This window comes from Ochotona princeps, chromosome 11 (assembly GCF_030435755.1).
Source record: "Ochotona princeps isolate mOchPri1 chromosome 11, mOchPri1.hap1, whole genome shotgun sequence".
Classification (NCBI taxonomy): Eukaryota; Metazoa; Chordata; class Mammalia; order Lagomorpha; family Ochotonidae; genus Ochotona; species Ochotona princeps.
In genome coordinates, this window is record NC_080842.1 from 47,622,359 (window position 1) to 47,648,262 (window position 25,904).

Consider the following 25,904-nt stretch of genomic DNA (forward strand, 5'->3'; position numbering starts at 1 on the left):
GGAACTCCACCCACACACAGGGTTGCCCTGTTACAGAACAGACTCTTCTTTGCCACTTTCCTTAATAAAACTCCTTTCCCGCTGCTGGCTTCACTGACTTCTATCTACGCCAGAGGTCAAGGGCCTTCTTGAGACCATAGAGGTGGGAGAAGGTGCCAAGTGCAGGAGCCCCCCAGCTGTCAGGGGTCATTTTTCTCACCTGCCAATGACATGAAATAACAAATGGCAGGTGGCAATGGAACAGGAGGGAGAAGCAGTACAGAGTGAATCCTAATAGGGGCAATATTACATTTCAAAAAAGCATAGGAATGGGGAATTTGACACTAGAAGAGCAGAGAATCAAATGCATTTATATATATGTGTGTGTGTGTGTGTGTGTAAAATAATATTTAAGGAGTAAGACGGGAATGTCACAGAATTCAAAATACAAAGCATACAAAATGCTCTATAATTGTAAAAGGAGAAAATACACTAAGGCAGATTTTTAATGTTCTAGCAACTGAGTTTTGGGTCAAAAATTTCCATGGCAAACCTTTTTAAATCAAATATTTATTCTGGGATCACAATGTGCATGATGTCATAAATGCCCACCTTGGCCAGTCTGCAGATGCTGACCTCACACAGGCAGGTAGGGCTGCAAGTTACTCTCCATCCTGAAAAGCGTTCGCCAGTCACCACTCTCATGAGCACTGCTCACTTTTACCTAAACACTTTTAAGTACATATGAGTTATTTCAATGGAGATAGCTGTAGTTTTCTACTAAACCTTCAGTTACTGAATTCAGTATGTTTTTTTACCTTGATACCTTATGTTCATTACCAAGTGAATTTACCTACGTAATATATCATCACAATATATTATGATAAATATCCAAGTGTAACTACAAGAAGCTCACAGACACATTATTGACTATGTCATAAAGAATCATGACCCAGCACATGGCATTATGGCTCAATTGGCTAATCCTTCTCTTGCAAGTTCCAGGATCCCATATGGGTTCGTGTCCCATCCAGCTCCCTGCCTATGGCCAGGGAAAGCAGTAGTGGACGGCCCAAAGCCTTGGGACCCTGCACCCGCATGGGAGACCCAGAGGAAGCTCCCGGCTCCTGGCTTTGGATCCGCTCAGCTCCAGCTATTGTGGCCACTTGGGGAGTGAACCAGGGGTAGAAAGATCTTTCTCTCTGTCTGTCTCTCCTGTTCTCTGTAAAAATCTGCATTCAAATAAAAATAATCTTAAAAAAAAAAAACAAAACAAGACACAAATTTCAGTGTAAGAGATTTACTTCTCTCCCCCTTAAAGCAAGAAATATCCCACAGATTCACATACATAGTGCCTCTTCTTAAATAAATTAAAAATAAAATGCTGTCCAGTCTATAAAATTATAAATATTTCTAGTCCATTTTACAGAATGTTAAAATGTAGTAAGTGTATTATCAGGAAATAAACACATGGCACTGCAAACTAGTTTAAAGGAAGAGAAAGTCATGACACTGGCCTATGGAAGCACCCGGGATTATCTTATAGCTCTCAATATTAGAAAAGTAAACTGAATCAGAAAAAAAAGCAAAAGAGAAACAAGAAACTTTACAACTATGACCTAAAAGAGTGTAATCAAATATCTTCATTCAGCTCAGTAACTAAATCATTTCTGGAATGAACACTGGACAAGATGGGAAGAGTGCTGCTCAGTCCTCGGGTTGGAGTCCCAGGGGAAGTAACTGACACACCTCCTGAGGAAAGACCTAGTCCGAAACAGAGTGACTGTTCAAGAACACATACCAAGATATAGCCAGCAAATTCCAGGTTGGCAGATTTTGACGGAGTGAAACTCAACGGAAAGTCACGATCCTAGGGATGCCAATTATCTTTTACCAATGGGAAGCAAGGAAACATGATTGCAAGGTACAATACACACTGGCAGGCTAGAATGAGAAATTATCAACAACTGAAGTAGCAGCGCGTTCGCCAGCTGCAGAGTGATCTGACTTGTGATGTGTCATCCACAAGTAAGGCAGCTCTAGTTCTGTCTGTGGCCTGTTCCATTGCTGTTCTAGCACAGCGCTTCCTTCCTCTCAGGCGCGATGGCCACTGGATGGCGCTGTGGTCAGCATGGACAAGGAGAAAACAGGCCACGTCCAGTGGTTGGAAAAGCGTGCTCCCAAGGTGATGCTTACAGTATCTCCAAATCTACATGCCGAACTTCAGGATTTCGTTTCTGGAAAGAAAATCACCACTGTATTAGTAGGAATCAAAACCTGCTGTTTCTTTTTATGCCTTTGGATCCTAAGAGCCACTGAAGTTATCTGGTCAAATTAATTTACTATAGCTTGATAGGGAAGAGAACTCTCCGTGCAAGAAGCGCATATGTTCATTAATACAAAGACGCATTAGGGATTTAGGGTACACACTGCAACTCAAAAGCAAAAATGTGGGCCAGTGTGGTGATGTAGCAAATTACTCCCTTTGCGGTGCCAGCATCCCATATGGGTGTTGGGTCAAGGCCCAGCTGCTCCCATTCTGATCTAATTCCCTGCTATGGGCATGGGAAAGCAGTGGAAGGGGCCTTGGGTGCCGGCACCCACGTGAGAGACCCAGCAGAAGCTCCGGGCTACCGGCTTCTCGCTCTGGTCACTGCAACCATTTTGGAAGTGAACCAACAGATAAAAGATCTCTCTGTCTCTACCCCACCCCCTCCATAGCTGATCATCAAGTAAAATAAATAAAATTTAAAAAAATAATAATAAATGATCTATCATATATACCTGTTGTGAGTTAGGAAATGAAAACAAGCCTTATTTGCCTTCAATGACCTTACTATATCTAGTGAGGATCTACAGATAATTAAGCAGTGCAATTATTATATTAGGGGGAAGATAAAGATTTTGCTATTATTTAGTACACAAAGAAAGAGCACGCAATGCAATTTGAGAGAAATTGTAAAAATACAATATGAGGATGAAGGACAGAAAAGAATGTATGAAAGAACAAAGTCTATGCCTATAAAATGTGGGTGTGATGGGTTAAGCCACTGCCTGCAGTGCTGGCGTACCACATAGGTGTGGGTTTGAGACCTGGCTGCTCCACATCCTGCCGATGTGCCTGGGAAAGTGTATGGTTTAGAATGACCAACCTGTTTCACATCTAGCTCCCGATTTGCTGTTTCTACTAAAGTATAATGAATAAAAGATTGAGTTCATTATTTCCCTTGCCAAGGAAGTAAAAACAAACAGATCAAGGTTTACACTTTCTCAGGTTGTCCTGTACAGAAGTAACTGCAAGCTCCTACTGCATACCTACCAGCGTGTCTGCTGAGGTCTAAGAGCTTTTCTGGAGGACTTGCAGGTCAAAAACACTTCCAAAACAATTCTAATATGTTAACTTTCTGCTCCGCTGGCATTTTTTCAAAGGACACAAAAGCAATGGAGAATAAAACTATGGGCACCTTTGTAGAGGTCAAGGCAAAGAGAACCAAACTGCACCAGTTGCTACTGGTTCCTTTACTGCCACACACTCAACAGTTAGAGTAAATAAATAAAACTAGTTTTACTTTAAAACATCTGTCTTTTGAACTAATGAAATGTATCAATTTGATTAATCCTCAACTCGGATACACTTGTAAGATGCAGGACAAAATGGGAAGTTACGTATAAAGCACTTCCATATCATACTGAAGAATGACGTCACCCAAGACACTTTTGTTTGTTTGAATTTACAAGAATATCATTTGAAAGATCTACGGAAGTCAGTGAACCAATGCTTTCCAAAATATCAGTTCACGATGTCATAGAATCATGTCTGGGTAAAAACAGTCAAAACAGAATTTAAAGACAGACTATGGATTTTATTTTTTATTGGAAATTCGGTTATACAGAGAGGAGGAGAGATAGAGAGAAAGATCTTCCATCCAATGATTCACTCCCCAAGTGAGTGCAATGGCTGGAGCTGAACCAATCTGAAGCCAGGAGCCTCTTGCAGGTCTCCCACATTTGTGCAGGGTCCCAAGGTTTTGGGTCATCCTCAACTGCTTTCCCAGGCCACAAGCAGGGAGCTGGATGGGAAGTGGAGCCACTGGGATTAGAACCAGTGCCCATGTGGGATACAAGCACGTGCAAGGCAATGACTTGAGCTGCTAGGCTACCGTACCAGGCTCTAGACTAAAGATTTTTAAGACAATAGTCGTCAGTAGAGGATTAACTGACCCAGATGGAGGTCTGGCCTTTGTCCTCTGTTACTGTGATGTGACTTCTAGAATGGGCTTCCGCGGGGCTATGTCTCTTAGTGCACTGGCCACTAGTCTAACAGTGGGATCTGTGGTGGGGTCTTGCTCTGTCTCTGGAGAGGGTGGGGATGAAAAGTCATTCACTCATCAAGTCAGTCATGGAGAAGTAATAGAATCTCTGGCTATTAGTACTGCTCCCTGTCCCGATTGCTCCACTACTGATCCGACTCCCTGGGGTGCCCAGGTCTTCCTGCACCCACAGGGGAGACCTGGAGGAAGCTCCTGGCTGCAGGCTGACCCCACTGTGGCCACTGTGATCATCTAGGAGGTGAACGGGTGGACGGATTTCTCTGTATATCTCTCTGAACTGGCAGAGAAAGATCTTTCTCTCCATGTCTCTCTGTGGCTCTTTCCAATTAGAAAAAAAATCTTAAAAAAAAAAAAATGGAAAAGATTAAGAATGAAAAGAATAACCAGACCAAACTATCTAAGAAATGCTCATCTACAATTTTGTCAGATAAAACTCATAAAAAAAATCGTAAAGCACAGAAATACTTAACTTCCATTTTGTTTCTCATTTCAATTTTAAACAAAATTAATGTCCACACCAACTGAAGAAAAGCTCCCTTAACAAATTACACGTTAAAGATCATTTTCAAGTTTGTATGTAAAGGAAACAAACTCTGTTAATAAACGACAGTTAAAGGATATTGAGACATTTTTAAGAACAATTTGATCAGGCAATATTTAAGTAGCATAACCAACAGGTTTCAATAATCTCAATTAAATAGAAAAAAATGTTAAATAAAATCCTGATTACCAAAATATAACCATTTTTCTTATGCCTTCTGACAAATTTATAACCTGCAAAAAGTTCATCTGAAAATTTAGTATAAAGAACTCTGTGGCTGCTCTAGAACTTCCCATGTGTTGTAACTGAAATTCTATCAGAGATTTTGACTATTTTAGAAATTAAACAAGACCGTACAGAGCAGTCAAGCATTGAACAGTGGATCAAATCACAATCCCTGTCATCCAATTTCTCCAACCCAATTATTTTCCTGGCCTTCCATGGAATTCCTGAGGGGACAGTATGCATACCACACACTCAGAACAGTGGCTGATACCAAGTACTCAAAACATGGCTGCCGGGCCCAGTGGCATGGCCTAGTGGCTAAGGTCCTCACCTTGAATGCGCTGGGATCCCATATGGTTGCCAATTCTAATCCCGGCAGCTCCACTAACTCTCTAAATCTCTCCTCCTCTCTGTATATCTGACTTTGTAATGAAAATAAAATAAATCTTTAAAAAACAAAAAAAAACAAAAAAAACATGGCTGCCACTATTATTAACGTTTCTTCTATGAACACATCTTACTTTTAGTTCCTTCTCAAGTCTATCAACTTCAGCTCCTAAGGTATCAATAATATTTTCTCCATGCTTAAGCATAAATGTCTCTAGTTCTTCTGGAGTTTTTACTTCTTGAATTTCCTATTTAGAAAAGAAAAGAAGAAAACAAATTATTTTTTCCCACAGAAAACATATTTTAAAGTTATCTTTGTAAAGATTTATTATTGTATTTGTATATTTAATTTATCTGAAGAGCAAAGTAACAGAGAGAGAGGGACAGACAGGGGGAGAGGAATCTTCCATCTGCTGGTTGATTGCACAAATGGCCACAACAGTCAGGGATGGGTGAGGTTAAAGCCAGAAACCAGAACTCTACCCTGGTCTCTCACCTAGGCAGCAGCCAAATACCAAGTTCATTGGCAGGAAGCCAGACTAAAAGCAGAGCAGCTGGGATAAACTAGAAAAATAGATGTCTGTACTCTCTTTTCTATCACTTTGCCTTTCAAACAATTAAATAAATCTTTTTAAAAAGGAATGTATACAGTACTAACTGTATCTACACTAACTTTTGTTTTTAAGATTTATTTATTGTTATTGCAAAGTCAGATATACAGAGAGGAAGATCTTCCGTCTGTTGATTCACTCCCCAAGTGGCCTCAATGGCCCGGGCTGAGCCAATCCAAAAACAGGATTCCGGAGCTTCTTCCAGGTCTCCCACGCGGGTGCAGGGTCCCAAGGCTTTGGGCCGTCCTCGACTGCTTTCCCAGGCCACAAGCAGGGAGCTGGATGGGAAGTGGAGCAACCAGGATATGAACTGACGCCCGTATGGGATCCTGGTGCATACAAGGTGAGGATTTAGCAACTAGGCTACCGTGCTGGGCCATGTACCAATTTTTTGAAATATTTATTCAGTTCAAGTGTACTGATTTATTTGAAAATTGGTGTAGACGGTATTGTACTGTATACATTTCCTTTTTATTTATTTATTTGAAAGGCAAAGGAAAGAGAGAAAGAAAGAGGGGGAGATAGAATAACAGGGAGGGAGGAACAGCGAGACAGAAGGAACCTTGCAACCACTGGTTTACTTCTGAAATACATGCAACAATGATCCATGTCATGTCAATGGCATAAGAGTTTACCACTCTGCTCAGAACAGCAACTTAAAACTTAAAAAAAAAAAAAGGACTTACTTAGTTTTAATGCAAAGGCAGATATACAGAAAGGAGATAGAGAGAAAGAGAAAGATCTTCCGTCCACTGGTTCACTCTCTAAGTGACCAACAATGGCTGGAGCCGGGCTGATCCGAAGGCAGAGCCAGGAGCATCCTCCAGGTCTCGACACAGGTGCAGGATCGCAAGGCTTTGGGCCATCCTCTATGACTTCCTAGGCCACCGGTACCCATATGGTATCCTGGTGCATGCAAGGTGAGGATTTGGCCACTAGGCCATAACATCGGGCCCCCAAACTATTTCTTTCATTCGTTTTCTTTTATTTATTTATTTATTCATTTACTTATTTGACAATCTTGACATAATTAGGGTAAAAAGCTTCAAGCACTACAGGAAGATGCATTCATTTTCCATTTAGTATTTTCAGACCACAGTTGACAGTGAAGAGATATAAACTTATAAAGTGAAAATGTGGAAGGAGGGCAGTCCCATTAATTCTTCATGAAAAAGTACAGATCCCGATTCCATACACAGGGCTCTGCAACTTCAGACAGGTTACCTAGCTTCCCTATGTCACATTTTTGCCTACATATTAAAATGAAAATGTTATTTCTTTACTTTACGGGGGAATTAACAAAAAATCAGATGAAACAGATAAAATGCCTGGCACATAATAAGTGTTAACAATTCAATAATAATTTTGCCTTTCTGCTGTCCCCTCAACCCACTCTCTCAAATTTTGGAACCTACAAAATGGACAGTTGAAGCTACGTTAAGACCAATAAGATATAAAGTTTATTACCCAAAGAGTCATTTTCTAATCTTTGGCCATAGAAGAAAATGATAAATATATAAACTCACTTGCAGCATTTGGTCGAAGTCTTGTTTTTCCAAATAGGATCTTGTAACAACTCGTCCATCAAAATCTACTTCTGCCTTAAATCTGACTTTACCTAATCCCAGATCGGTGGCTTTAACATCATGAATTGCCCTGCAATCAAAAACAATGCACACAAGTTCATGTAGACACACGCTGACGGCACACAGTCTAGACCAAGTCGCCTCTTCCTGCTGGTGATGAAGATGAAGCGTGACAGTTCCACAGGCTCACCAACCGTTTCTCACGGTTCATGATATATCTAGTATTTCTTAACCTGATGGTACACAAAGGTGCAAACCCTGATAAATATGCTTTGTGGTCATTTGTATGTGAGTTATACACTTGTACATTTTAAAAAATCATTACCTCTAAACTGGTTTCCTAAAATGTTATCATGTTAGCTCATAGTTTTCCCTATATCTACTTAGTAGTTTCCTAAACATTACAAATTTGTTTTATTGGTAACAGAACTTTAAAATATGTGAGCTGCTTTATATTCACTAGCTTCTTTAAAAGTATTCATACAGCTCTGTGAGGTGTCCTGTTAGGATGCAGTAGCAAAAACTACCTCAGGGGTGCTACTATGTTAGGAATGATGCACTAACACAAACAGAAAGGTTCCACCTTAAAGGGCCTAATCCAGTATCATCTAAAAAACAGCCATTTAGGGCCCAGCACGATAGCGTAGCAGTTAAAGTCCTCGCCTTGAGTGCACTGGGATCCCATATGGGTGCCAGTTTCTATCCCAGCAGCCCCACTTCCCATCCAGCTCCCTGCCTGTGGCCTGGGAAAGCAGTCGAGGACGGCCCAAAGCCTAGAGACCCTGCAAACGCATGGGAGACCCAGAAGAGACTCCTGGCTTCGGATTGGTTCAGCTCCAGCCATTGCGCTCGCTTGGGGAGTGAACCATCGGATGGAAGGTCTTTGTCTCTCCTCCTCTCTGTATATCTGCCTTTCCAATAAAAATAAATAAATCTTTAAAAAAAAAAAAAGCCATTTAGGGAACAGCATTCACAGATTCGACAGGCTGACCTCTTTAGATTCCAAACGGTCCACAGGGACTCCAATCACTGGCCCGAGGCAAGCTAGCCAGTCCCCAGAAAGCAGGTGGCCTTTATTATGCTTTTCCTCCCAAGAAGAACATAGATGCTTTTCCTGTCTGCTTTAGTCCCCAACCTCAATCTTACCCAGAAAGCTGCTGAAAAGTCCTCCCCTTTCAATGGTGATTACATCACCTTGTCATTATAGGATATAAAAGAAATAAGAAAGCATTCTGAAACCCAAAGACAACAGAGATCCACAGGGGGAAAGTGTGAAACTTCAAGAATCCTTAATGCATTCAGCCCTAATATCTCAGTCAGCTAAGTCCCAAATCCTTTACCCAAATAAACGATCTCTAGTTTTTAAAAAGATTCACCTTTATTGAAAAGACAGATCAGATTTATGAAGTGGAGGGGAGACAGAGAGGAAGATCTTTCATCCGTTGACTCACTCCCCAAGTGGCCACAATGGCCCGAGCTGAGCCAATCCAAAGCCAGGAGCCAGGAGCTTCTTCCAGGTCTCACACGGGTGCAGGGTCCCAAGGTTTTGGGCCATCCTTGACTGCTTTCCCAGGCCACAAGCAGGGACCTGGAAGGGAACTGTGGCCACCGGGACACGAACTGGTGCCCAAAATGGACCCTAGCACGTGCAAGGTGAAGACTTTAGCTGCTAGGCCACAGTGCTGGGCCTGTGATTTCAGTCTTGTTCACACTCAATTCCTTTTGCTATATTAGTTTGAGTGCTTTGATAAAGCTTTCAATGGGGCCTGATACTGTGGTATAGTAGGCTAAGCCTCTGCTGTGGCACTGGAATCCCCTATGAGTGCTGGATTGTGTCCCAGCTGTTCCACTTCTCAGCCAGCTCCCTGCTTGTGGCCTGGGAAAGCAGCAGAGCATGGCCCAAGGTCTTAGGACTCTGCACCCACAGGGGAGATCAGGAAGAAGCTCCTGGGTCAGATGGCCTCAGCTCTGGACACTGCAACCACCTGGGGAGTGAACCAGCAGATGGAAGATTTTTCTTTCTGTCTCTCCTCTCTGTAACTCTGTCTTTCAAATAAACTTATAAAATAAATCTTTAAAAAAAGAAAGCCTGCCATGTTGGAGAGATACAGGTGGCAAGAAACTAAGTCCTGCCAACAACTGTAATGGAAGATGATCCAAGAACTTGGGTCTATGTGGAGGTCAGGATGGAGGTCTCGGTTCCTGGCTTCAGCCTGGTCCACACCTGGCTGGTATACACATCTGAGGAGTGAACCACAGGATGGAGTTCTTTCTCCCTTTTAAAATTAAAAACAAGCAAACAAACAAATAAAAAAACACAAAAAGCCAGAGGACACATAAGCCATGTATGGATTCCTGCCTCACAGAAGCTGTCAGATTATTTCAACCCCAACACTTGGGGCTGTTTTGTCAAATATGAATAGTTAGCTAATGTGACACTTTAAAAGCTGTATGAATTTTCTGGGTTGCTATCATTTAGTTTTTCCAAAAATTTAATACAAAGATCCTTACTTTGCAGAAAATTTCGAATTTGTCACAATCTCTGAGATTATAGTGTTCAGATTTTAATTATATGTAAAACTATAAACATACACGTACCATACAACCAACCAAAACACATTAAGAAAAAAGGAAAAAAAAAGAGGAAAAACTGATAGAAATGAAAGGAAAACCAGACAATTCAACAAAAGTTAGCTGAAGACATGAGTAACCAACTTTGAGTAATAGATAAACCAATAGGATCAGAAAATAAACAGGAAATTTAAAATCCTAAACTACAAAAATTTACTTGTTTTAACTGGAAAGGCATCTTGCAGAATGAGTTCTCTGCTGAGACTTAATTAGTGATCACAGAGTGGGCTGTGACGAGGCAAGTTATTTCTCATCTTTTGCCTCTTCCAAATGTTTGCTCTTCTGTTTTCTGCAATGCACTGAGCAGCAGGAGGCCCATGTGAGATGCAGCCTGCAGGTCTAGATCTTCTCTAGCTCTAGAGATATGAGCTAAACAAACACCTTTTCTTTATACAGTCTTCAGGCTTGGGTATTCTGGTATAACAGCAAGAGACAAACTGAAGCACTGCTGGACCCTGTGCGGTAACCTAGTGACTAAAGTCCTTGCCTTGCATGCATTGGGATCCCATATGGGCACCGGTTTGAAACCTGGCTGCTCCACTTCCCTTCTAGCTCCCTGTCTATGGCCTGGGAAAGTAGTTGAGGATGGCCACGTGGGAGCTGAAAGAGGCTCCTGGCTCCCGGCTTTGGATTGGCTCAGCTCTGGCCATTGTGACCACTTGGGGAGTGAACCAGTGGATGGAAGATGTTTGTCTCTGTCTCTCCTTCTCTCTGTATATCTGACTTTCAATAAAAATAAATCTTCTTAAAAAATCTTGCTGAAGTTTGAAAAACACATATGAAGAAACACTAACAGAAAATGAGGAGTTTTAAGGTTTGTTCTTCCAAGCCATCACGAAACCACACAGCTGCTGGATTTTGCTGGAAATTTCTATCAGAACCACAGTTCTCTGTTTCTCCTAAGACTTTAGTTTGTTCATCTTTCACAATGTTAAAATATAGTTACAAGGAAAATAATTGTTGAATAGGCTGAAGCAGTCAATTTTCTTTTTTTTTTTTTTAAAGATTTATTTTATTTTTATTACAAAGTCAGACATACAGAGAGGAGGAGAGATAGAGAGGAAGCGGAGCTGCCAGGATTAGAACCAGCGACCACATGGGATCCCGGTGCATTCAAGGCGAGGACCCTAGCCACTAGGCCATGCTGCCAGGCCCAGAAGCAGTCAATTTTCAAAAGAAATATAATACATCTTTAGCTTGGTAATCAGTTCATCGTGAATAAAAATTTTGCAAAATTATTCTTGCAATTGCAATATAAATAGTAGCAAGTATAAATGTAGGGATTCCACATGGAGTTAACCACTTTGCAAACTTCAAAAGGCTAGGAATACAAATCATCCTCTGAAAGTGTTTACAAATCAAGCACTTCTGTTTTCTAATACATTTTGTAAGCCATAAAAGCATCAGTGAAGTAAGGCTGACCTTACTGAAGGGTCGTTCTCCAATAGCTCAGTAAGCCGTTGCACTTGTTCTGGCTGGATGGATCGCCCCAAGAGGGCCTCTGTGTTAGTGTAGATGAGAAAAGCTGAGACCACACCTAACAAGGTGCCCACTCCCAAAGAACCCAGGCTGTCATACAGTGGATTGCCTAGATAAAGCACATTTTAAAAAATTATAAAATAAATTAGCTTTCATATTTATCCAATATGATGTTACATATATCAAAACTAGTAGATAAAGTAGTAGTAGATAAAATCCACATCTAATTCCTTTAGCTACTTCCGTTAGCGTTACCCTGCTACAAAGGGAGGTGTTACTATCACTTGCTATGTAATCCAAGAGTATTACATGAAGAGTACCATATGACCTAGTTACTTAAGACCCATTTCCCACATAATTCAGAGTTTTTTAAAATAAGAAACATGATATGTATATTTTTTGGATATATTAGTAGTATTTTTCTTACCCCAGACTGACAAAATAATTGTGAAAACAAATGCTTAAAAAAAGTAAAGACTTTTTTTTTTGGTCTTCTTCCTATTATAGTTCTGAAGAAGAATTGAGGTCTACAGAAAATGATGAATGATTTTTCCTCATTAAACCAAGGATGATATGTAGCTAGTATTCCTCTAAAAGGCAAAAAACAAGCTAGTTCATCCCATGCCATGGGTGCCTTAAGGTGGCGGCTCTCAAAAGTGATTCCTTGACCAGCAACAGCATCACTTGAGAATGTAGCGAAATCAACTCAGTCAAGAAACCCTGGACCTTCAGAGTTCTGGAGATGGGGCTTAGCTGGCTGTGTTGCCCTTGGCCCTGGAAGTGATTATGACTCTCACATCTGCCTTAGGTTGTTAGGGCTTAATTCTCTCCCAGAACCAACAAACAATGCTAATTTACTATGAACACATATGTAATATTTATATAACAAATGCTAATAAGCATTAATAGTAAATTTTATAGGTATGCCCTTTTATCCTAAGAGTGAAATGTCAGGATTTTGCTTAGCTCTCTTAATAACTGACAAAATAACCATTGATTTCATCAAAAATCCAAATGTATACACTAGTTTTACTAACATTTAGTCAAGACATAACACTAAAAAGTAAACTCGCTATCTATACTAAGAAAAATGACCCACTTGCAAAGCACAATTGACTAGAAGGTTTATAATTAGAGTACAAAATCAAATAATCAGGTTTTACAAACAAATCCTTAGCAGTTTAGACATATTTACCTGTTACAGACGTAAGACCCATGCAAGTGGCTGCTATCATCACACCCAGCACTGCAGCAGTGTCCTCCAACAGGATGACATTCGTGCTAGGATCACGACTTCCCATCACTTCATCATTAAGAGAGGAACAAGAAAATTTCTGAAATCTTAACACTGGATGCTATCAGGTAACATTTTATCTACTTAAAATCAAACTATATAAATTAACATTAGAAACTGCATGAAGGCATCATGGTTTTTAAAATTCTGTTAAATATAATTTCTTGGCTTATGTAGCAATAACATATAATATATAAAGCCAATTACTTTCCCAAGTTGTACTAACATTTTTGGAATATAATAGTTCATTTGGTTAGAATTTAAAGTATTTGTGTTCAAATTGTACTACAGTTCTCTTTTTAATTTTTTTTTATTTGAAAGAGAACTCCTATTCACTTATTCACTGCTCCTGAAATACCCACAACTTGCGCCAGCTAGGAACAAGGAACTCAGTACCCCATCTCCCTCATGAGCGAGAAGGATCCAACTACTGAAACTCCACCTGAAGGCAGGATGTAACGCAGCTACTGCCCCTGGAATGTAGGCATCCTAGGTAGAGTATCACTGTTACATCAAAAACCCACCCCTATTTTTAAAATATTATTACTTATTTGTCTGAATACTAGAGAAAAACACAAAAGAGAGTCCCCAGCCACGGGTTACTCTCTAAACTCCCACAATGGCCAAAAGCCAGGAGTTCAATCTAAGCCTCCCACGTGGATATCAGAAACACAATTACCTGAGTCAAGACAGCTGCTTAGGATCTGCGTTAGCAGGAAGCTGCCAGCTATCAAGAAGAGTGTGTCTTAATCTGTGTCTTAACCACTAAACTCAACACCCACTCCCACATTTCTGTTTATAACAGACCCAGTGTACATGAGAGCCACATAAGGAAGAGACAGATCCACAATATCTATTAGGAACAAAGCAAGAGTATTAAGTAATTTTAAGCAAATAAAAGAATTAAAATAAATATCTAGTTTCTAATACACATACCATACTTGTAAAATGACATTCCTTTGGCCCGAGCACTCCTACGAAGTTCATTTACAGCAACAAGAAGTGTAGCTGAAAGAAAAGCATTCATATCAACAAGGAAGAAATTTCATGCCTTCATTTTAAAGATGGCGATTCAAAAGATAAATAAATAAATAGCACAACGCTTTATTGCCAGGGTTAAAAATAAGGGAAAGTGCTCTATTAACTAAATCACCATCATAATACGAATCCCATAATAAACATAATTTCTCTGGCAACAGCCTCAACTGTCAGGTACCACTCCAGGACAAACATTTTCTGATCCTCTCAAAATTCCAAGGCAGGTGTTATTATTAGATGATACATTACCAAAGATAAAGGGCCCAATAAACATTTACAATTATGATCTGACAATGAAAATACTTTTTTAAAAAACCAAATGAGGGAAACAATGTGCATGGAAAATGGCAATGTGTTTATGCATTCAACAATAAACCAGGCAGTTCCATGTCAACACTTGTTATTCTCTCTGGGAATACGAGGGCACTTCAAAACATACATGGGAGAATGGAATTCACAGAAGTTCACTAGCATTGACACAGGTCAAGCTGCTCCCTGCAGTTCAGAGATCCCATATGCCACTGTGCTGCCTGGCTCCTCCATTTCCAATCCAGCGCGAGCGCGCTCCCTCCCTCTCTCTCTCTCTCTCTCTCTCTCTCTCTCTCTCTCTCTCTCTCTCTCTCAGTAATCCTGATTTTCAAGTCAAATAAAATAAATATTAAAACAAAAATCTTCAATAAAAGATAAGTTTAACTTGGTGCAAAAAAATTTTTTTAAATGTATGCATAGTTTTTTCATAACACACATTTCTCAGCTTTTGGAAGACCCTTCATACATGTGGATTTAAAAATTTTTTGTACCAAATAAACATATACTTAAATTCTATTTTCCCAACCTTTAAACATTTTCTAACTTTAATTCTTATTATTTATTATTTAATTTGAAGGAGAAAGAGACAGAAATTTCCCATCTGATGGTTCACTCTAAATGCTTGCAATAAGCAGGACTGAGCCAGGCCACAGTCAGGAGCCAGCACTTCAGCTGGGTCACCCTTGGGGTGACAAAAACCCAAACACTTGAGCCATCACCTGCTGCATCCAGGGTGGACATTAGCAAGAAACTGGAATGGACAGCAAGAGTCAAAACTCAGATCCAGGCACTCCAATGTGAGATGTTAGCATCATAAGCATCATCTTAACAACTGTACCAAACACCCACTTTAAACAGTTATTTTATTTATGTTTTTGTTTATTAGAGAGAGAAAGAATGAGAGTAAAAGAGTGTGTGCACACACACCCATTCACGGGTTCACTCTCCAAACGCACCCAATGGTTCCTGGTTGAGGCTAAGAGCCATGATTTGGGTCTCTTGTGCAGGTGGCAGGAACTTGATTACTTGAACCGTCATCACTACTGCCTCCCGGGGTCTGCATGAGCAGCCAGCTGCAGTCACACTCAGGTTTCCAATCCCAGCACTCCAATGTGCAATGTAGGCATCCCAACTAGTCTCCTAACCAATTGGCCAATGCTTGCTTCTCTCTCCATGGACTTCTGAAATAGCTTCCTATTACTACAATTGTATATTTCAGAAATGAGCTATTCACATTACAGACACAGTTGTCTTCTGGGTGACACTACTAAAACCTGACTTTAGAAAGCTCAATACAGTTACATTTGTATATTCTATTTCAAATGTTCTGAGATGATATGATACCCAAGAACCAAAACACATTCTCCTTTGCCTCCATCCACTACAAGAACAGTCACAAATCATGATACAGATTTTATTCCCTTATAGCAGACAATGCTTATAGTTCTAGTCTCACAATTTTCTTTAATCAACAGATTTTAGCAAACTGCAATAATGGACCACTGAATAAATATTATTACACAATAAAGATAAACTTGGACAATATTTACCTCCTTCAGATACCAATGATCCTGCTAAAATACAATATGCCTAGAAAATAAATATAGCACAAAATGAGTACTTTACTACAGAACTGCTCATGCATGGTTTGTAATATCCAAAACCCAAACATAAATTCCAATCCAAGCTAGATGATTAGGCTCTTGATGAGAAACAATTCTTAAAAGCACAGTAAGATATGAACACAAAAATTTCAAAGCTGGAGTGTGCACATCAGATGCCGTAAGATCCACAATGATACTCAATAAAGTTGTGGATTGTTGTCTGGATGCCCAGTGCAAAAGGAATCTTGATTTGAAGGAGAAAAACAGTTATAAACAGTAATCCATTATTTTCTTTTTGGTAACACTACTTTCCTTGTCATCTCAAGATCTGTCAATTAAATAGATGGCAACAGAATCTTTAGTCCAGGGCTTAAAAAGCCCAAATTTTTCAAAACTTATAGTGAAAATGAAGCCAAGCATCTATTGAATTTTCAGTGTGCCCTTTTAGAACCCCCTGACCTTTCTTTCAAAAAACAAGATTGATTGATTGATTGATTGATTTATCTGAAAGCAAGAGTTAGGGAGAAACAGAGAAAGATTTTCTACTCATGGGTTCATTTCCCCAATGGCTGCAATTCCAGGTCTGGGCTAAACCCAAACCAGGAGCCAGGAGCTTGCTCTGGATCTCCCACAAGTGTGCAGGGGCCCAAGTTCTTGGGTCATCTTCCATTTTTGCTCACCCCAGGCCATGGCAAAGAACATTTCATGTGGAGCAGGTAGGACACGAACTGGCACGTTTATGGGATGCCAGCATCACAGGTGGCAGCTTTACTAGCTACACCACACTTTCCTGAAGGACAAAGTCCAATACTCTCACAATGCTGAAAAGGCAATTGGTATCTTTCAAGCCTGTTTTTCCTTAGAACACAGAAATAATAGAGTAAGAACTACACTGCAGGCTCTCTAGTTCATTTCCAAGTTTTTTTCCACTCAATATGAAACATAATTAACACAGTAGCTAAAAATCCCAACAACTTTTCAATCCTTGCATCTCCCTCTCAAAAGTGTTGATTTATTTTTTAAAGATTAATTTATTTTTATTGGAAAGGCTGATTGACAGGAGAGACAGAAAGATCGTCCATCCGCTGGTTCACTGCCCAAGTGACTGCAACAGCCAGAGCTCAGACAATCCGCCAGGAGCCAGGAGTTTCTTCTGGGTCCCCCACACAGGTACAGGGTCCCATGGCTTTGGGCTGTACTCTACTGCTTTCTCAGGCCACAAGCAGGGAGCTGGAAGGGAAGTAGAGCAGCCAGGATACAAACCAGTACCTATATGGGCTCCCAGTACATCCAAGGCGAGAACTTTAGCCACTAGGCTACAGTACTGGGTCCTCTCAAAAGTATTCAAGACGTTTATCATCTCATGAAAAAAGACAGCAAGTCAAGTAAGGATTCCAAAATAGTAACTAATAAACATAAACTGGTTTATAGTGCACTGAATCTATTATTTATTTAGCAAAATATCATGGTCTAACAAAATCCCTTTTAGTAAGGGCTCATTTGGCTGATCCTCTGCCTGCAAGCGCCAACATACCATATGGGCACTGGTTCGTGTCCTGGCCACTCCACTTTCCATCCAGCTCCCTGCTTGTGGCCTGGTAAGGCAGCGGATGATGCCCCAAAACTTTGGGACCCTGCACCCACATGGCACACATGGAAGAAGTTCCTGGCTCCTGACTTTAGATTGGTTCAGCTCCGGCCACTGTATTTGAGAAATAAAACAGCAGCTGAAAGATCCTTCTGTCTCTCTTCTCTCTGGAAATCTGTGTTTCCAATAAAAATAATTAAATATTTTTTTAATCCCATTTAGCTACTAAGATATATGAGTTTCTAGAAGCTTTATAACTTACACACAGTTTAAAAATTCTCTAACTTTGAATACTGTTTTGCCCTATAAAATAATGCTATGAAAGACTGGTTTAGGCACAGTGGTTTAAGTTGCTGCCTGTAATGCCAACATCCCATATTAGAACGCATGCTCAAGAAATGATTGCTCATTTCTGATTCTGTTCCCTGCCACTCACTGTGCCTAGGAAAGCAGTAAATGATGGTTCAAGTACTTGGGCTCCTGCCACCCACGAGAGGCCCATATAAAGGCGTAGGCTCCTGCCTTCAGCCAGGCTCCATCCCAGCTGATGTAGCCATCTGGGGAGCCAACCTCTTCTCTGTGTCTCCCTTTGTTTTTCAAATTAATCAAGTAATTAATCAACCTTAGAAAAAAATAGATGGATGTTAGGACAATGAAGTAGCTGTAAAGCGGTCAAACTTGTTTGGAAGGGAGTACATTTGGTCATTTTAATTACATAAAATGTATTATGGCAAGAAAAATAAACTAGTAAATAAAAAGCATAGGAAACTAGTCAACAACAAATGTAAATGAGTTAGCTGAATGGCTTTGCTTTACTTACATTTATATGATCAACAGGATAGTTAAAATGATAGCAATTCTGTCTTGTTCTAGCTTCAACCCAAACCAAAACGAAATAAATTTTGTGTACGCTCATATTCTAACATAAGGTGTTAAGTCATTACTAATCCTTGCACAGAAGGTAAGCACAGCCTGGGGTCTCTACCCACTAGACTACACCCTAACTCCACATCCAATGAACCACCCAGGAAAAGCTGAGCTGCGGAGGTCAACAGTGAGGGTTTCACTGGTGTACGCAATTGAGTTGTTGAGATTGCTCAGAAAGTTTTATGTGCGTCCCCCAGATTCTAGAATCACAGAAAATGGTGTCTGAGACACACCTGAACAATCACTCTACAGACAAGTCTGCTATTAGCCGCGTCAGCAGAATACATGACTATTAGGGAAGAACCTCCATTTCCCCAGAAAGTTAGAGATGTCTGTTTTGGCCCTGACATGAAGTCCAAAATCTTTTTTTTTGCTTTTTAAGATTTATTTATTTCTATTGGAAAGTCAGATATACAGAGAGCAGGAGAGACAGAAAGAAAGATCTTTCATCTGTTGATTCACTCCCAAGAGGCCACAGTGGCTGGAGCTGAGCTGATTCGAAGTCAGGAGACTCTTCTCAGTCTCCCACGCGGGTGCAGGGTCCCAAGGCTTTGGGCCGTCCTCGACTGCTTTCCCAGGCCACAAGCAGGGAGCTGGACGGGAAGCAGAGCTGCTGGGACATGAACCAGCAACCATATGGAATCCCGGCACGTGCAAGGCAAGGACTTTAGCCAAAAGGCTACTGTAATGGACCCAAAATCCAGAATATTCTGCAAACAGATCAACTATACAAAAGGTATTCTTGCCAAACATAGGGCAATGTTAGCAGCATCTGCAATAACAGCATGAGCTGAAAGGGCTGACAGTGATCAATCTGTGCTTGTCAAGGAGCCAGCATCAGAACAACCACACATGTTAACCTCTAACAAGAAAATGCAAGCCTTAAACAAAGGACAGAGTAATCACACAAAATGGTATCATCCCAGCAAAAAGTTGTACCTTTTATTTCTATTCCAACCTCAGACACTGCCTAAGGAAGCAGAAGGGGAGAAGCCCTAGGTGGGAGAATACAGAGGTAACTCTCCTCCCATTCCTACTGGAAGGTTCTCTCACTATTACTATACAAGATGGGTTTTTTTTTCCCCCAGCAATGTGGTGTAGCAAGCTAATCCTTCACGTGAGATGCCAGCATCCCAAATGAGCACCATTTGAGTCCCAGTGTCCACTACCAATCCAACTCCCTGCTAATGTGATTTGGAAAGCAGCAGCACATGGCTCATGCCTTTGGGGCCCTGCATTCATGTGGGAGACCCAGAAAAACCTCTGGGCTCCTGGTTTTGGCCTGGCCTAGCCCTGGCCTTTGCAGCCATTTAGGGAGTAAACCAGCAGATGGAATCTCTCTCTCTCTCCCTCTGTCTCTTCTAATCTCTCTGTAATTCTACATTTCCAATAAAAAAAAAAAATCATACCCCAAAAATGCAGCTGGGTGTTTTTTTAATTACAGGTACTAGAATATTCTTGTAAGTAAAATGAGCAAAGGCACCTCTTAGGTTCTTCAAAAACAACTGAAGAAATTAATAGAACTGCCTAAAATGTTAATAAAGGAGATGAGACTTAATAATTACAGAGATCCTCTTATTAAACATCAATGGGTCATGTGGGTTTAGGTCATATCCAAGCAGGTTGTGTGTGTGTTTTTAAACAAACACAACTACAGAGCAACAACCCTGTGTTGCAGTCAAAAAGGTCTATGTTATTCTTGTTCTTTAACAATAAAATGACAAGGGACTCTGCTGTACTCAATCACGAGGTCACGTTACTTCAAAATAGAAAAGAAAAATTACCCATAGAAGAGATTCTATTGGCTGAGGATGAAGCAATCCCATGACTCCATGGTACCAAGATAATCCTGCTCCCATCATGAAAATACCAACACCACTAATTAGTGAAGAAATGTAGCGCATATTTGAAAATCCATACCTGAAAGACAAAAAATACATTTTGCAAAAATAAAAATGGTTTCCTTCAAAATACATAGCTAATAGGCCAATGAAAAAAAATTCTAAAGATTATGAAAATATTATAGTTTTATATATTTAAGTTACATATAATTGCCAAATTCTAATCAAAAAAGCAACGTAAAAGTAGGAAAATTTTATAAGATCTTCAAAAATACATAACGTGAATACTATTTAATTCTAGTCTAATTCCCTTTTGTTATACTTATTTTGATTTAGTAGAGTTACTTTACTGTTATGTACTACAAATGCTAGTAAAATTAACCTCTCTTTTAAATGCATTCAGATGTTTAATGAATGGAATAATCTTTAAATTGCCTTGTAATGCAGCTTCTAATTGAATATTTAGCTCTTTGTGCAGTCAGTCCACAATTCATATCCCTATAATCTGATACTGGATATGAATAGTTTAGCATTAATAATTTATTGCATAACTAGGAGAGCAGGTAGTTTTCTTTTTAATATTTATTTTATTTCTACTTGAAAAAGGAGAGTTATACAGAGAGGAGGAGAGACGGAGATCTTCCATCCACTGGTTCATTCCCCAAATGGCTGCAATGTCCAGAACTGACCAAATCTGAAGTCAGGAGCCAGGAGCCTCTTCTAGGGCTCCCATGTGGGTTCAGGGGCCCAGGGACTTGAGGCATTCTCTGCTGCTTTCCCAATCACATTAGCAGGGAGCTGGATGGGAAGTGGAGCAGCCCAGATGGGAAAGCCAAGCTGCAGGCTGAGTATTAGCCTGTTGAGCTATTGTTTAAATTATTTTTCACATAGATATAATCTTTCCATAAGGAATTCTTAGTTTACAGATATAACAATTTCAACCAGTTTGATTTGGAATAAAATACTTTTCTCTGAAATACCCTCCCAAAGTAATATAGGATACAAATTTAAGTTAAACTTGAAATTAAATGCATTACTTTCATCTTAGGTATTTTCAGTGGCTCTGATGGCTCTTGGGAAAATTAAAATTATGTACATCTACATTCCAATTCACAATTCAGTTGCCACATGTGGCAATTTAAATTAATTAAAACCATGTATGGTTTAGAATTTAGTCCATCTGTAGCACTGGCTACACTTCAAGCCCTCAGTAACATCACACAGCCAGTGACGACCACACTGTCTAGTTAGAAAACTTTCTTCAGGAAGCGGATATTGAGCTTAATGATTAAGATGTTCATAGGAAACGTCAGAGTGTTGGGGTTCAGTTCCCAGCTCCTAATGGCAGCTGTCTGCCAATGCCGACTGGGAAGCAGCAGTGATAGCTCTAGTACATGAGTTCCTGTCACCCACCTGGCAACCTGGCTCAGATTCCTGGCGCCTAGCCTCAGTCCCAGCTTAGCCCCAGTCACAGTGGGCACTTAAACAACAAAGAAGCACATGTGGGAGCTCTCTCTCTCAGTGCCCTGAGATGGGCTCTCTTTCTCTCTCCCTTGCTCTCCTGTTCTCTCTGTGCCTCTAAGCAAAAAATAATAAAAGAAAACATTTTTAAAATTCTTTCCATCAACAGCAGAAAATTCTATGGGGCAGCACTAAAGTAGATTACTGAAAACACCCTGAGAAGCAATCTTCAGAACTAAAGGAATCTTACAATATTTTTTAACCATTGGTATATTAAATGGTTTGGGAAAAAAATTTTCTTCAGGAGAAAAACTTTGTTATGTGTAACTAGAAGATTAGAGAACTAGCTGTTCTCTGTACTAGCTTACTAATAATTACAAGGTATTTAAACTGTATTATTATTTCTAATAAAGCAGTAGTACCTGCTTTCAAGTGAAGAAAGCAATGCACAAAAGCACAGAGATGGGTTCTTGCATTAAAAACTAAAGGTGCATTTTTGCCTTAAGATTCATCACATTTGGGTCTGAAGTGGTAGTATAGAGGCTAAAGTCCTTGCCTTGCACACGCTGGGATCCCATATGGGCCAGCCCATGTCCCGGCAGACCCGTTTCCCATCCAGCTCCCTGCTTGTGGCCTGGGAAAGCAGTCGAGGATGGCCCAAAGTCTTGGGACCCTGCACCCTCGAGGGAGACCGAGAAGCTCCTGGCTTCAGATCAGTGCAACTCCGGCTTTTGTGGCCACTTGGGGATTGAATCAATGGACAGAAGATCTTCCTCTCTGTTTCTCCTCCTCTCTGTATATCTGACTTTCCAATAAAAATAAAATAAATTAAAAAATGAATAAAAGGATCATCACATTTGGGAAGATGCTGTGCCTGCATCTCACACTGCAGTGCTGGTTCAAGTCTTGAGTACTCTGCGTCTCATCCAGCCCCCTTTAAAAATGCCTGGGAAACAGCAGGTCATGCTTCAAGACCGTGAAATCTGGCCATCCATGTAGGTGACCAAGATGGAGTCCCTGGGTCCTGGCTTCAGCTAGGCCCAGCCCTGGCCACTGTAACCATTTGGGGAGTACACTAGCAGATGGATGAGCTCTCTACTAATCTCTGACTCTGTGTGTGTGTGCCACTCATAAAAAGAAAGAAAGATTAATGAAATTCTATTAATGAAAGCTAGATGAAAAAATGATACATGTTAAAATTCAAACATTTCACATGCTTTAGTAAAAGCAACAGAAAATATTTGATATTCTATATACATTTGCTTCTGTCTTCATGTTGTCAAACAAACAAAAACAAAAGTCGTGTCCTTACGGGTGTGAAGGGTCTGGTGTCTGTACTGACTTGCTGATGCCCACGGCTAGTAACCCCTAGGGGGGAGAACAAAGGTAAACAAACATTAGTGAGATGAAGAGTACAGTATGACAAGGACAACCCGGAAAGCACAAGCTGACAATGGCTAAAGGCACTGGGTGGCATCTTGAAGAAGCTCATGGAAAACACGTATATTTACAAACTGAAGGACTTGAAAAGTTCTTACAGCAAACAGATAAACATTCTGATTCCATTTTGTGTGTAGCAGTACCCTTGCATACCTGTCCACTGCTTTCTAATATTTATTTTAAAAAATAAAAGAGCTCAAACCATCATTGTTTATAAAGATCAAGAACATGGAGACAACCTGAAAAAAAATATTTGGAAATGTTAAAGAAAAAAAAAAGCTGTTAAACCATAATTTAATTTCCTAACAGTTCAGAGAAATGGCAATGAGATGTGGCTTCCTGAACTGACATGACGTAGAAGGGAGCAGGAAAGGCAGTTAGGACGTGCAGTACTGTACAACCAAAGTGCAGGACAAGGGTGCCAGAACACAAACTTCACTCTGCTCATGCCCCTGGGGAGAGCAGCAGGCTTGGGGTGTTCTTTACTATTTGTGTTTTTACAGGAAGGATAGCTGACCTAACTGCAAGTCAAAGCCAGAAGCATTTCTGTTCCCATGTCTTCTGGGGACATTCACAGGGTTTGGTCTGAGCAGATGCTTAACGACAGAGCCGCTGAGTCATGGGCCGAGATGCATGTCTACAGGAGGACTTGCACCATCAAGGTCTGAGATAGGGCTGCTCTACATCCTCACCAACATTTGCTTTTTAATTTTAATCATCATAAATGGATGTATAGAGAGGTATCTTGTTTGAACATTCTTGTCCTGATGCCTTTATCATGTCTTCTGACCACCATTCATGTCTCTGCTAGTTCACTCCCCGAGTGGATACAGCAGCTGGAGCTGAGCTGATCCGAAGTCAGGAGCTAAGATCTTCCAGACTCTTTTTCTCTAACCTTCATTTTTAGCTTTTTACAGCTGGGTATATGATCCATCTCAAATCTCTATACGGGTAAAGTGGGAGTAAAGGTCCTTGATTTTCTATATGAACATCCACATTTCTTTAGCACTGTTAATAAAAAATTTCTCTCAGGGATTGGCGAGGTAGTGTAGAGAGCTAATCCTCCACCTACAGTGCTGGCATCCCATTTGGGCACTGACTCTAGTCCTGGTTGCCCCACTTCTGATCCTGCTCCCTGCTAATGGCCTAGGAAAGGGGGGCCTTGGGACCCTGCACCCATCTGGGAGTCCTGGAAGAAGCTCCTGGCTCCCAGCTTTGGTTGTTGAGGCCATTTGGAAAGTGATCCAGAGGACGAAAATCTCTTTCAAGTAAAAATAAATACATCTTTGAAACAAATACTTCCTTTCTTCACAGAGCTGCCCCCATGCCTCTGCCCAAGTCAACTGGCCGGTAACACGAGCCTGCTAGTGACTCCTCTGCTCTGTTCCATCGCTATCAGTCCTCCTGCCAATGTCTCACTGCTGCAGTTACTGTACTTTATACAGATACTCAAAGTCCACCAAATTTCTTTTTCCAAGCTTACACTGAATATTCCGGTGCTTTGTGTTTACATGTAAATTTCAGAATTTACTGGTGTTTCAGTTTGTATAAAAAGTCTGCAGACACGACTGTGATTGAGATGAAATCTACCATCATGGTACCTAATTCATGTGAACAGACTCTATGCCTCCATTTCTTCAGACCTTTCATTTTTCCCAGCAGTATTTAGAGATTTCAGTATTCAGGTCTTCTGCATCTTTTGAAGATCTATTCCTATATATTCTGTGGTACGTCACAGACTAAATTTACTAAAAATTTCATTCTCCATTTATTTGTTGATTTTCAAATGCAGACTTCTGCACATTAACCATCTATACCTAATATTTTAAATGTTAAACCAACCTTACCAGTCTTGAAATCACTCACTGATTATGATAGATCATCATTTTCATATGTTGCATGATTGAATTTTATTACATGTTAAGGATTTTTTTTTAAATTAATTTATTTATTTTGTGCTAGAAAGTCAGATTTACAGACAGAAGGAGACACAGTCCACTGGTTCACTCCCCAAGTGGCCACACTGGCCAGAGCTGAGTCAATCTAAAGCCAGGAGCCAGTAGCTTCTTCCAGGTCTCCCATGTGGGTGCAGGGTCCCAAGGTCTTGGGCCATCCTCGACTGCTTTCCCAAGCCTCAAGCAGGGAGCTGGATGGGAAGTAGAACAGCTAGGACATGAACAATGCCCATATGGGATCCCAGCATATGAAAGCAAGGATTTTAGCTACTAGGCTATCACATCGGGTCCTGTAACTTCTTTATTTTTTTAAAAAAGACTTATTTATTTTATTGGAAAGGCAGATGTACATAGAGGAGGAGAGACAGAGAGGAATATCTTCAGTCCAATGATTCACTCCTCAAAGTAGCCACAACAGCCAGTGCTGTGCCAATCCGAAGCCAGGAGCCAAGAACTTCTTCTAGGTCTCCCACACAGGTGCAGAGTCCCAAGGCTTTAGACCATCTTGACTGCTTTCCCAGGCAACAAACAGGGAGCTGGATAGGAAGTGGAGCTGTTGGGACTAGAACCGGCCCCCATATGGGATCCAGGCGTGTTCAAGGCGAGCACCTTAACCATTACGCTATCACGCTGGGCCCCAGGTCCTGTAACTTCTAAATCTGTTCCTACACAATAGC

At 40.6% G+C, this 25,904-nt stretch overlaps 1 protein-coding gene across 2 annotated transcripts in view; it reads right to left on the bottom strand.

Annotated features, from left to right (window-relative positions):
* Nucleotides 1-1,875: 1,875 nt before the first annotated feature.
* SLC30A9 (solute carrier family 30 member 9) overlaps nucleotides 1,876-25,904 on the bottom strand; it is a 56,710-nt gene continuing 32,681 nt past the window's right edge. The window contains exons 10-18 of one of the 2 annotated variants that reach the window (XM_058670156.1): nucleotides 23,145-23,200; nucleotides 20,315-20,450; nucleotides 15,962-16,001; nucleotides 14,001-14,072; nucleotides 12,966-13,073; nucleotides 11,714-11,879; nucleotides 7,601-7,730; nucleotides 5,598-5,711; nucleotides 1,876-2,216 (exon numbers count right to left, since the gene is read on the bottom strand). In XM_058670156.1, coding sequence (XP_058526139.1) covers nucleotides 2,172-2,216; nucleotides 5,598-5,711; nucleotides 7,601-7,730; nucleotides 11,714-11,879; nucleotides 12,966-13,073; nucleotides 14,001-14,072; nucleotides 15,962-16,001; nucleotides 20,315-20,450; nucleotides 23,145-23,200 — 867 coding nt within the window. In that variant the 3' untranslated portion in view covers nucleotides 1,876-2,171. The remainder of the gene's footprint in view (nucleotides 2,217-5,597; nucleotides 5,712-7,600; nucleotides 7,731-11,713; nucleotides 11,880-12,965; nucleotides 13,074-14,000; nucleotides 14,073-15,961; nucleotides 16,002-20,314; nucleotides 20,451-23,144; nucleotides 23,201-25,904) is intronic. The other variant, XR_009246300.1, reaches the window with a different exon arrangement.